At 36.6% G+C, this 13,640-nt stretch overlaps 1 protein-coding gene across 1 annotated transcript; it reads right to left on the bottom strand.

The window, feature by feature from the left end:
- Window positions 1–244: 244 nt before the first annotated feature.
- Window positions 245–7,921, bottom strand: LOC134234263 (uncharacterized). Its single transcript, XM_062716314.1, has one exon. It carries the CDS (start codon window positions 7,919–7,921, stop codon window positions 245–247), a length of 7,677 nt encoding a protein of 2,558 aa, XP_062572298.1.
- Window positions 7,922–13,640: the final 5,719 nt, after the last annotated feature.

The raw sequence follows: 13,640 nt of genomic DNA on the forward strand, positions 1-13,640 counted from the left end.
TATACAGGTGAATCAAGATTTTTATGACTTTTTTGATGATTGATGATTTTGTACAATAATTTCATGCTTTGTTCTAAACCTTTTCCAATGACTACAGCTAAGGACTAAAAAAACTACAAACATGATAAAATTTCATTATAAAACAGTCAATAAACCATTATCAGTGGACACAAACGTCTCTCGTTGGTGTGTGAACAAAGGCTAGTTTGTTACGTTCTGTCTGACTTCTAAACATTGTGTTCCTTTAAAAGTCTAAGAATTTTAGAAGTATAGCATCATGATAACTGTAATATGTGGATAATCGAAGAACCTCAATCCGTCTTAAATTGGAAACATAGATGTGATCCAGTATTGTTCCCCCTTCTGTTGTGCTAAAGGATACAAGTTGTCTGAAATTTTGATTTCTCATAAACCTTTGAATTGGGCCATTGACTTTTGCATCGTCATTGAAATCACCCATGATGATACTTTTGTGGTCATTTGTTTTCAAGTAGTCCAGAACATTCTGAAGATTGTGCAGGAATGAAGTCATTTTTTCCTTGCATGGGCGATATACACACAGCAACAAAATATCTTCCTCGATTATTTTCACTGCTATTCCTTCAATATTCATATGGGTCATTAAAACAGTATTGTAATCCTTCCCATGTTTTAAGTACAGCCCAACACCTCCACCCTTTGACATGCATAAACTTTGATTTGACACAATGCTTTCCTCATACGCTTCCCTTCTAGGTAGATGATGAAACCGAAACCCTTCCAGTGCATATTTTTCTGTGTTTTCCCTAGATCTTAACCATGTCTCCGTTAAGAATATGATTTCAGCCTTTTTCAACCTTGCATCATTTTGTAGGTCTTTAAAATGACTGTCCAAGCTCTGTGTGTTATGCAGAACTACTTTCTTTCCACCAGAGAGTAAAGCTTGTGAAGTGTCACTAAAAGTAACTTTCGGCATTTCATTTAATGCTGACTTTACCTCTGGATCAGCATAGATATTTTTCTGTAATCGAGATGAATCGCCTGTATCGATAAATAAGCCGGTCTTTGATGTAACCCTTGACAATGCAACGTATGCTTGACCTGGGGCAAAAACTTTATCTAAATTCACTACAGCTTTCTTAGTGGTCATCCCTTGCACCTTATGAGCCGTGCATGCCCATGACAACCGAATTGGAAATTGGTGTCTTACCACTGTACTTGCCTTTTCCTTCATCTCTTCCTGTACTCTTTCTATGAACACTAGATTCCCATCCCTTGTCTTTTGCCCTGACTTCTTCCCAACTTCCTTATTATCAAAAATAACTCCTATAGCTCTTACAACTCTATCACTGTTTTCTACCAAAGAAAACTGACAAATATGCCCCATTACTCCATTAACGAGACCATCCTCCACATTGCAATTTCTTGTTAGCATTACCCTTGCATGGACTGACAATAAGAGCGAACTTGGAAGACCATCACTTTTTGTTTGTGTCATGGGCTTGTTTTTCGGTATCAGTTTTCCCGATGTCTTGTCCTTTTTGTAATCTTGGGCCTCAATTTCCAGTAAATCTTCACAGGATTTCTTCAGCATTGACAAATTGAATGTGTTAACTTCTTCATTAGTAGAAAAAACATGAAGAACGTCCTCTGGGCCTTCTCTGATACAGTCTTCTAACATAGCTTTTTGCGGCTGTGTCAACGGTTCATCTCTCTCTCTTACACGTAGAGAATTAAGAACCTCAGCAAAAGACAAATCTTCTTTTTGTCTCATTATCCCTTTTAATTCAATGACCTTAAATAACTCATGCCAGTAGTCCATGGGATAACTCATATTTTCTTTGTAAAGTCTCTCATCTTTCCGCTGCTTAACGGGAGGAAGCTGGTAAAAGTCCCCAACAGCAATAACACAAACCCCTCCAAATGGCTCTTTGCACTTCTTAATCTGCACCAGCCTCTCATGTATGTAGTAAAGTAGCCTTTTATATACCATTGATATCTCATCAATGATTAGGATCTGAAGATCTCCTATCTTTACTCTCAATTCACTGAGACTTTGTTCTCCAAGTGGTTCATAAGGGAGGGGAAGATACTTTGTTAATGAAAATAAGTGGTGAAGTGTATTTCCGCCAATGTTGAAAGCCGCTGTTCCTGTGAACGCTGCGAGAAGCACGGATACACTATCTGGTTCAGTCATTATTCGTGAAAGCAAACGTGATGCTTCATAATGAATGGCTTTTATGAGATGACTTTTACCAGTTCCTGCACCTCCAGTAATGAATAAATGTAGGGGTTCAGCTTTTTCCCCTGCAATCTTACCTAAACACCACTCGCGCACCAAGTAAAATATTTCACTCTGTGTTTCATTCAAATTTTGAAGAACAGATTGCATTTCCTCTCTTGAAACTGTATTTTGGTGAACATGATACATGACATCCGCATTATGTGTCTCATTTTCGATATCCGGTATGATATCTATATTTTCCTCCTGTAGCATTGTACTCTCCTTTCTCTGTGCTATACCCTCCCTTCTAAGAACCTCTGTCTCTGGGCATATTCGTGACCATGCATCCTCTGGTTCACCATTCATCTCATATGCCTCCTGAGCATTTTCAATAAGATCTTCATTTTTTGCATAACGTGAATGATTGAAATCCACAACTGATTTCACGGATTCATTTCTTTTTCTGCCAGAAATTTTCACATAACCAGTCTCATAAAAATCCACATATAATTCAAATCCTGGTGGTTTCAACTGCGCCTCTGTCCAATAGGGAAGGAAAAGTTGCAAGAGAGACTGATGATATTTCTCTGGCATTTTCTCAACATTGAACCTGGGATATCTCACAACAGCAGGCTGTGTTCTTGTTCTTCGTTGCACATAACCCTTTCCATTCTGTAATTCAAACACATTTTCATTTTTTTTCTTAGGAACTTGAGACTTCGCAAGCACTCTAAATTCTGAACAAAATTCGGCGAGGCACATTTCATGGAAAATTGGTTTATCCGGTCGGTTCATGTAACGTTCAATAATGTTTGTCATCCAAACTTCATCCTCCTCATCTTCTTCCTCAACACTTATCTCTTCATCCTTTGATGCTTTCTTCTTAAGCACTGATAGCGGTTTACTTAAGCGAACCGGGTTGTCGCCTACAGGCACAAACACAACTTTCCTAGAGCATTCTTTCATCTTTAAGTTACATACTCTGTACACAGCTTCTTGTGCACTTACTTCTCTGTGATGCAAGTAAGCTGAACCAATTTTCTTCATCGTCTGTCTGGCATCAGAATTTCCCTCTTCAGCCTCCAACTTTGTTTGTTTGAGTAACATACCCATTTCCCTTTCTGACTTTGATATATAGGATATTATATAAACAATACAGCTGAACGGGTCCAGAACAAACTGTATGTCCATATTAGCATCCCACGACTTCAACAGGCATCTGTTATATTGGTTCGTCCACACCTCATTCGGGCAGCGTTCAAGTACAACTGATCGTTTTGTCGATAACATGTTGTAGGCATCTTCGTACAGTTCCTGTGTTAGTGATAGATCATCAAATAATTCTTCTGCTGTTTTGAATCTTTCACCTTCGTTCTGTACCTTATCCCAAACACTTAGTAATATCTCTTTTGCATAACTTTTGTTTATATTTGTTTCTTTTCCACACTCCTCTGAGTTTTCTTGTTCTTGAGTGCTTGTAATAAAGGTCTTTTGAGAGGGTGGCCTCGGGAAATTAAACCTACACTCTGTACCCTTCTTTTTACAAGATTTTGAATGTTTCTTGCTGTGTTGCTGTACCTCTAATACACTTCTTCTTAATTCTGGGTCATCATTATCTGAAGGTACAGCACATGTCACATATCTGTCAATGAAGTCACACACAGCTTCTTCTCCATCGGATTCAATATTAGGTGCACTTTCAACCCAAAATAAACAATGCATATGGGGTGATCCCCTCTGCTGAAACTCAACTCTTTGAAAAAAGTCTAACACTTTTCCAATTGGTTTTGCTGGGGAAAGAATGACCTCCTTGTGAAATATTTGAAATCTGTGTTCAAACATTCTAGCCACCGTGACTGGATTGCATCTTAAAACTTCATTTTTCTCTGACCACTCCATCTCATCAGGTTCTCTGTTATCATTCTGCTGTTGCAATATAGCTTTAACAGCATCATTCCATCTGTACTCCGCTGCAGAAAACGAACAAAACCAAGTTGGGATTCCTAATTGTCGCAGCATGGCAAAAATGTCTTTTTGAGTACTTGACCAATAAGCTGGAGTTCCCCTTATTGGCTGCATAAATCTTAAGGCATCATCATTCCTCAACAAACTAGAGAGAGTTGTTGGGTCTTGCAGCATATTTATCGTAATAGGTTTTCCACTGGTACATTTTGATAGTGATTTCCTAAGTGAAATTTGGGTTTTTTCAATCACTTGATTTAATTCAGACATGTACTGGCTGAAAAAAATGTAATTGGTGTCCTTTGCAAACCTGTCATCTGCATTCATTAGCCTATTATTGAAATACCTGGAGAGTGATAATTTTTCTGATCTTTCCTCATTCCAGGAGAAACGACCACTTGGGAAATGACATGGAAATGCCTTAGCTTCATTGCCAGGTTCCTGTAATATTCGAACAGGATTTCTTCCTTCACTTGGTGCTATGTTGTACACATCATCAAAATAATGGTCTAAAACTTCCTGTGCAACATCAACAGGTTGTAAACATGTATCATATGCAACCATTTCTTCATCAATTTCCCCATTATCATTAGTATCTTCTGTCATTTCTTCATGATTTTCCAAATCTTCTGTCAAGGACGATTTGATTTTTAAATCCTTGTACCACTGATTCTTTTCTTTTAAGTATGATAAGGCTGACATGACATGGTTTGTATTAACAAATTGATATTCAAAGTAACCTTTGTAATTCAATTTCCTTTTTAATTTCACACGTAGCAACAAGTTCTCATCTTCATTCCTTGGTAAACTGATGGTCTTTTTCATATCTGCAGGCACACAAATCACAGGTCCATGAACATTTTTTTGCCCACCATGGGGAAGAGCCATAACCTTCATAAATGGTATGTGCATTGCAATTAAATGCTGCTCCAAACTGTTTAACCGAGTCAGTTCTGGTGGAATATCTTCCAGAATCAAACCGTTAACTGCAGCCTCAGCTGGTGCTTTGCCACTCATTATTTTCCTGTGACAAGTGTAACAAATCCATAATGATGATTTGGTACATGCTTCTGGACAAGATTCAGAACACTCATGCAAATACTTATCTAACAAACAGATGTCAGAAATAGTTCTTGCTGATTCACTTTTCTCATACATAAGATGTTCACAAGCTTGAACTTGATTTTTGAACAATAGCCTATGACAGCAAGTACAAGCATAATCTGGGCCTTCTTTAGCATTTTCCTTAAACAATCTGATAACTTCCTCTTCCTGCTCCAAGTTCTTCTGCTTCAGTCTTCTTTCTTGTCTTACTTTCTCTTTTTTCTTCTTTTTTACATCTGAAGATGAATAATAACTATCCTTACTACGTTTCTTCACTTCTAATTGAACTTTAGTATCAGTCCGATACCTCATCGCAACTCTTTCTTGCTTACTTGCTTTAAAAGATTCATTTGAACTATATCTTTGAACATGAGCAGCTTTATTTTTCATCCTGTAAGTTTTATCTTCTTTGTACTTTTTCAAGGCCCCCTGTTTTACTTTAGTCTTGTGTTCGAAATCCATTTTATACTTTTCAATGCTTCTTTTCTTAACTTGTTGCTGGTGTTTTATGTTTGTCTTGTACTTCTCTGTACTGGCCTTCTTAACATTTTCCTTATGTCTCAGATCTGTCTTGTACTTCTTCATACTGTACTTCTTAACATTTTCCTGATGTTTCAGATCTGCTCTGTACTTCTCAGTACTGGCTTTCTTCAAATTTTCTTGATGTGTCAGATCCGTCTTGTACTTCTCACTACTTGCTTTCTTCATATTTTCCTGATATTCACAGTCTGCCCAGTACTTTCCCCTGTTTTTTTCTTTCACCTGTTCTCTGTGCTGGATATCAAACTTGTATCTCCTTACATTTTTCCTCTTCTTTTCATCACTGTGATTGAAGTCAGTGTAATTTTGTTTACTTCTTCTTCTACTTGCCCTTTTAACTTCTTCTCTGTGTTCTGAATCTAAAGCACGATATCGGTCTCTGTTCCTCACTTGTACTTTTAACTTGAAGTCTGCATCTGAGTACATTTCTCTCCTTTGTTCAATAATTTTATTCCGAAAATCCATATTTTCCCTGTACTTTTTCCTCAATTTGTCTTTGCGAATTTCATTTGAATTTAATTGTCCTTTCAATTCAAGTGTATCTCGCTTTACTTTCATTCGAAGTCGATTTCCTCTGCGCAGGTTATACTCTCTCTTGCAAGACCTGGATTGTCTGACTGATTCCTTTTCTGATGGAATTGCTGAAACACATAAAACAACATCATAATGATTCTGTTGTCTGTGGTATAAATAAATGGCCTCCTTCTGATCAACGACTTCAGGATTCGGCACTTCCCCACTAAAACAAATCCATTTCCTGTCTGAATAAGTATAAATGTCAACATTCAACAGATGCGACATGGCATGAATCTCCAATTCAGTGGCCCATACACCATCTTCTGACATTTTACTGGAAAGCAAGTAAGACCTTAAAGATCCCTCAGACCTCATCAAGTGCTGAAATTTTGTTTCATGTTTCAACAAATGTTGACAAACAGCTTCTCGTACAAGTTGGTGATCGTTCTCCGAGTTTGTCAGACTGAATGATATTGCCCTGAAAAAACAATTTCCATCTGCTTTTATTTCCTTACACTTGGTAGGCATATCCATGCCTTTCACAGTCACTGCTACCTCTTCATATCTAGAAGCAAAATATGACAATCCTAACTCTTTGCTCAACTGCCCCTGTTTCTGTTTAGACAAAGGAATAAAATTGTGTTGTTTGATTTCCTCACCCATAAAAATAACCTCATGTGTCTCTGATATCTCTGACTGATCTGACAATAAGCTGTCCTGCTTTGATCCTTTTAATCCTCTTGAATATCTATGATTTTCTTCGTTTGATTGATCTGACATTATAATACCTTGTCTTGAATTTATGAATGCTTCTGAAAATTCTATATTACCCTCAACCTTCTCAAATTTTGCAATAGCAAAATGCTTCAGTGAACACAACACACCAGTTAATTCACATTCAACAGTTCTTAAAAATCCCATTGAGAGAGCCAGAGACTTAAGATGAAAGTACACGTGCTGAACATCCTTCAACAAAATTCTTGTACTCTTTCCTCTTACACTAAGGTATCCACGAGCGCATCGTGCATGTGAATCAAATATAAAAAATTCATCAGTAGTTCTCCCAATTAAAAGGGTATTTCCTCCGAAACACACAAAACATCCATCTGCTTCTGTAAGTGCCATCTGGAGAGCTTCATAAAGAGGATAAGCATTAAAATCTTCATAACATGGCTCCTCCTCTGACAAGCTAATTAAACTGGGTACCGAGACTTTCACAGTAAAGTCAAATGTATTGTTGTAGCATTCAAAATACTGTGGTAACTCTTCTACTAACAAATATCTACTTGTAATTGAAGAACAGTTCTGCAGGTGTGTGTAAAGTTCATCTCCATTCACTAAAACTTTGTTGACATCAGCTGTTTGCCATAATTTTGCACTTTTCAGAAGATTATAAGCTAAACCTGATAAACAATTTGCTACACATTGAGTTCCTGCAGTGTCACCAAACATAGGATCAGCTTGATGGAAAGAGCCCTGGACAGATACAGTGGACAGACTTCTTCCTTTCGGATCATTATTTCCCTCATCCAGCACACTACAACTTTCATTCTGATCACTTTGTTCATATACATCTTTTATATTCCAACATCCCATAATCAACTTCCTAAAAATGTTACTCTCGCTTGTTCCCTTGATTTCTCTGTTAGGCCAAAATAAAAAATACCTTTGTTTCCCCTAACGCGACCGACCCAACTAAAACGCGCCGACTGGAAAGATTTTTTAAATAATATGATTCAAAAAATTTTTTTTTTTGTCAACCAAGTTTTATAAACTACAATTTCATCAAAATCAGTTTTTAATTTTCTATCAGAACGGTCGACATTGTTCTACTGTAATTTTGAAGCATTTGATGGCAACAAAATAGCGTCCAGATGTGATTATAGAGAAGTAGTTCTTTATAAAACAACGGCGATGTCTCAGTCTTATGCCTTTAGCTAACTAGAATTCTTCACTCTTGAAATAATTCGATAATAAAATATACCAGGGACCTATATACCTATATATAGTATATTGGTCCCTTAATTTACCATGACTAATTAAGATCATTTGATAATAAAATATACCACGACTAATTAAGATCGGTTCGGGGGTGTCTTGGCGTCTCCATGTGAGTGAACAAATTTACAGAAAGGAGGGTAAACAACGAACAAACAAATCTGTCTGTTGAATTTCAGGTACGTAATACATGAAAAGGCCAGCCTCATGAGCAGATGAGGGGTTCACCTTATGAACACATCATTCAATTTCACTGCATTTTATTTAATTTGAGTTTTGATCAAATAATCATCTATGTTCCTTTGCTTTTAATCCCTTTGAGATTTGTTGGGACGACATTTGAACATTTCCCCATTACTCCAAAATTTAAACGTAGTACGCACTTTTTTGCCAATAAGCAGTGGGATCTTTTTGAGCCAGCATCTTCTGCGACACTGGACAAGTTTTTTATGGTCCCTTTTGAAGGACCGTTCTCAACGTTCCTCATTAGTATTTAAACCTGCGACTTGAAAATAGCTACTTACGTCTTAACTCCAAAGCAAAATGCTCTAGAACCACTGTAAATCTCATAGCCCTCAAAGAAGTACACTGACTGTCTATAAGCACTGGAGGATGATTGAAGGATGATTGAAGGTTTGTAAAAATATACTCGGATGTCCAGTCTTTGCGAATTTGAGAATCTTGTCTTTCGTCATTCGATTTATATTTATATTCGATTTATATAAACGTACTCTGGCGTGAGATATTTCACAAGTTCATCTAAATTACAGTTGTGAATTAATCATGAATTTTGCTTTAAACGGCATATGTATGACACTTAGCAATTTTGTTTACAGGTACTTTTCTTATTTATAAATGTAATTTTCTATTAAATTTTAGAATGCATTTTCAAAGCTGCTGTTAAAATTACCGACCCAACTTTCAAAGATATTTTTAATTCCAGCCTTATCTTCAGTTTTATCACTTGACTCTCTGATCTCGGTATCATCTATGAAATCAGTCATACTTTCTTCAGTCTCAAACATATCTCTTTCTTTGCTTATACATTCTACAATATCAGGTTTATCATTCAGATTTCCTTTGATATTACTTTCAATTTCCGTTTTCATATTCGTTAGAAGTGCCCTCATCTTTTGATATTCTACTGGTCTCCTCCGCCCTGGAGGTATCCAGCTGCGCCTGTCCTGCTGGACCAGACATATGCACTATGTCCGATCCAGGTGCCCTCGGTGGAGCACAAACCCACGGTGGGGAGTCAGTGGACGGTGCCTTGCCCTCGTTATGGACAAACAGACGACTTCCCCGAGGAGATGGCAACCTCGGGGCAGGTGAATGCATTTTCACTCGAGGTGAGGCCTGCACCCTGGCCAGGGGTTTTCCCTCTTTAGGTGGATACCCCATCGAACCAAGCCCCGGAAAATTACCGGGAGGAGCTGAAACAACTCCATCTACTGTTCCGCAAGGAACAGCAGACTCCAGTGGTACTGACACTTCATCTACCAGAATTCCCCCAGGCTTCTGCCTCTTTTCTCTTTTTCTCAGCTTGTCTTTCAGCCTTCTCTGTCTTGTACAGATTTTCTTTCTCTTTGCCATCTACAAAACATCCATTTCTAAAGAATTTTCCTATATATTAATTATTATTTATATGTAAAATTTTGGTTGGCCATTTTGGCCCCGCCCTACCCCCAGGGGATCATGATTTGAAAAAAACTTAAATCTACACTACCTGAACATGTTTCCATATAAATATGATGAATTATGGCTTTGTCATTTTTTAGAAGAAGATTTTTAAAGAATTTTCCTATAGATTTCTATGTACAACTTTGGTCGGCCAATTTGGCACCGCCCTACCCTTGGGGGTCATGATTTGAACAAACTTGAATCTAAACTACCTGAGCATGCTTCCATATAAATATGATGAATTATGGCTTTGTCATTCTTGAGAAGTAGATTTTTAAAGAATTTTCCTATATATTTCAATATAAAACTTTGGTCGGCCATTTTGGCCCCTTCCTACCCCCAGGGGGTCATGATTTGAACAAACTTGAATCTACACTACCTGAACATTTCCATATAAATATGATGAATTATGGCTTTGTCATTCTTGAGAAGATGATTTTTAAAGAATTTTCCTATATATTTCTATAGAAGAGTTTGGTCGACCATTTTGGCCCCGCCCTACCCCGGGGGGTCATGATTTGAACAAACTTGAATCTACACTACCTGAGCATGCTTCCATATAAATATGATCAATTATGGCTTTGTCATTCTTGAGAACAAGATTTTTATAGAATTTTCCAATATATTTCTATGTAAAACTTTGGTCGGCCATTTTGGCCCCTCCCTACCCCGGGGGGTCATGATTTGAACAAACTTGAATCTACACTACCCTGAACATGCTTCCATATAAATATGATGAATTATGGCTTTGTCATTCTTGAGAAGAAGATTTTTAAAGAATTTTCCTATATATTTCTATGTAAAACTTTGGTCGGCCATTTTGGCCCCGCCCTACCCCTGGGGGTAATGATTTGAATAAATTTGAATCTACACTACCTGAACATGCTTCCTTATAAATATAATGAATTATGGCTTTATCATTCTTGAGAAGAAGATTTTTAAAGAATTTTCCTATATATTTCTATGTAAAAGTTTGGTCAGCCATTTTGGCCCCGCCCTACCCCCGGGCGTAATGATTTGAACAAACTTGAATCTACACTACCTGAAGATATTTCCCCATAAATTTCATCTTTCCTGTCACAGTGGTTCTTGAAAAGAAGATTTTTAAAATGCCACCAAATTTTCATTAATTCCCAATTATCTCCCCTTGAATGAGGGCATGGCCCTTCATTTGGACAAACTTGAATCCCCTTCACCCAAGGATACTTTGTGGCAAGTTTGGTTGAAATTGGCCCAGAGGTTCTTGATAAGAAGTCGAAAATGTGAAAAGTTTACAGACAGACGGACAGACAGCTAGACGGACGCCAAACAAAATGTGATCAGATAAGCTCACTTGAGCTTTCAGCTAAGGTGAGCTTATAAAAACTGCTTGATCAGATATATGCTCTAACGGAAATGATTGAGACAGCTAGCTTCCCTATGTAGAACTCCTTATTTAATCTTTGACAGGATGCATTTCCACTAAGATTACTATCAAGAGATGAATGGATCTTAACTTTCTCCTTTGTATTGCAATCAAAATGCATAATTGCATGTTTCATTCCGAAATTAAATCTAAAACAAAGATTTTGTATAACTTTGTTACAAAGATTTATACTGAAAAAAATTGTGTAATCTTGATACATCATTTTGAATAAGGTTCCTGCATGATTGTTAGATTTGTAATTTTTTTCTAAATACTTGCAATTTATTCATTTGGATTTGATTTAAGGAATAACTGTCTTATTTTTCGAATTCATGAAGTGATCAATGGATTGGCTTGTGTGATAATTTGCATAACATCGAAGGCGTTCATGCATAAAATTATCACACAAGCCAATCCATTGATCATCTTCATGAATTCAAAAATCTGACAGTTACATGCTTTGATTCCGCCAATCCACGGGCTTCATGCCTGCTTCTCCCTATGTGTTGTCCCGCCCTGCACGTGATTTTTTTTGGAACCGCGCCAAAACATTCATGTGGAAATCAATTACATTTACAATTGGTAATTTTATCTCGGACAAAGACATTGGAAATATAAATATATCAGACTAAAAGTTTCAGTCTGAAATTCATATGGAGAATGGGCATGTTAATTCCAATAAACCCCCCCTTCCAACATACACACAGTATAGTTGGTTTAATTATAACATACAATATCAATTCAGTTTTTTTTTTTCAATTTCATAGTTTATTATACAATATCAATTTAGTGGCTAATTAGTTTGAAGTTGCTTTTTCTCAAATTCATTAAATAAGTAAGGCTAGTCACTAAAACTATTTAAGGCTGATTCCTTAGCCCAGTTCCAGAGGCAGATAGCTGCTTGATCAGAGAGAGATTCTACCAGTTAACTCCTTACACTAAACTAATTATTTTCTCTCTAATTTGACATGCAATTTTCTGTTATCAAAATTCTCCTTGACCAGTGCTTGATAATTATACCCTTGGGGGAGGTAGATTTTGTCTTATAAAATAATATGTTATGGATTGCTGTAAAGTATATAAAGAAATACTTTCTTTATTTAATATGTTTTAAATAGGGATAATGCACTACTCTTACAATTTTGGGATTGTGTAATTCAATTGTAAAAAATAGGGTTTTTTTAAACTTCACTTTAATTAAAGGTCATGGTGACCTTAATAGGTTATGACACACCTTCTAGCCAAAATGCATAAATTCGCAAAGTTTGATGATTGTAAGTCTAATAGTTTTCTTGTTATGAGCCAAACAAAACAACATAAGTAAAAACAAAAAAATGCCTGTAAAATGCACAGAAATCATCTAATCTTGGTGAAAATACCAGGTGCACACCTACACATGGTAAATAATAAGAGTTTCTGAGAAAAAGTCTGGACAAAATCTCGTCTACAGACGGACGGATAAACCGACAAGCCGATTCCAATATACCCCCCCCCCCCCTTTAAGCTTTGTTTGCGAGAGTATAATTACAATTATAATTAAGTATAATTACTCCTTCCCTTAGAATCACACTCATTTACACTTTCAGAGAAAAGGCAGTTGCTAACTGTTTATACCTATGACATTTATGATAATTTATCTACACAGTATACAACCATATATGGCTTGCTTGTGTTTATTTTCTTTAATCTCCGTAAACAGCGTCAAAACTCAACGAGTGGAAAAGTTTAACTAAACCATAAAACGGTATGTGCAAATCTAGGGCAAAGATAAAAATAAAACAATGCATAGGCTTAAAAATTCAATTCCAGATTTGAAGTATAGCATTGAGTAAATAAAATTTCATAGTGTCTTATTTTTCATAAAAACACTACGATGTTTTTTTGATGTAATTTTAGAAACAGATCTTTAGCCAATCAAATTTGAGGTCTAATTATTTGCGGGAGACTAGAACATAGCATTCTATGGACGAATTTCACTTTCCACCCAGCAAGCAGAGTTTTGAAGCTAATTATGGAGAAAAAAGAAAATAATGTCAAATATAGTTGTGTAGATTAATTATTGTAGAAGACATACCGGTACGTATAAACAGTTTATCCATGCATTTCCTCTGAAAGGATAAATGAGCGCGATTCTAAGGAACAGGGGTTACTCTGTATTAATCAGAGTTAGATGCCATGCTTCATTATTATACTTTGGGTCACGAATTTATATAAGGAATCACTGTCTAGTTT

This window comes from Saccostrea cucullata, unplaced genomic scaffold (genome assembly GCF_032062105.1).
Source record: "Saccostrea cucullata isolate Sc308-1 unplaced genomic scaffold, CSIRO_AGI_Scuc_v1 ctg4019, whole genome shotgun sequence".
Taxonomy (NCBI): domain Eukaryota; kingdom Metazoa; phylum Mollusca; class Bivalvia; order Ostreida; family Ostreidae; genus Saccostrea; species Saccostrea cuccullata.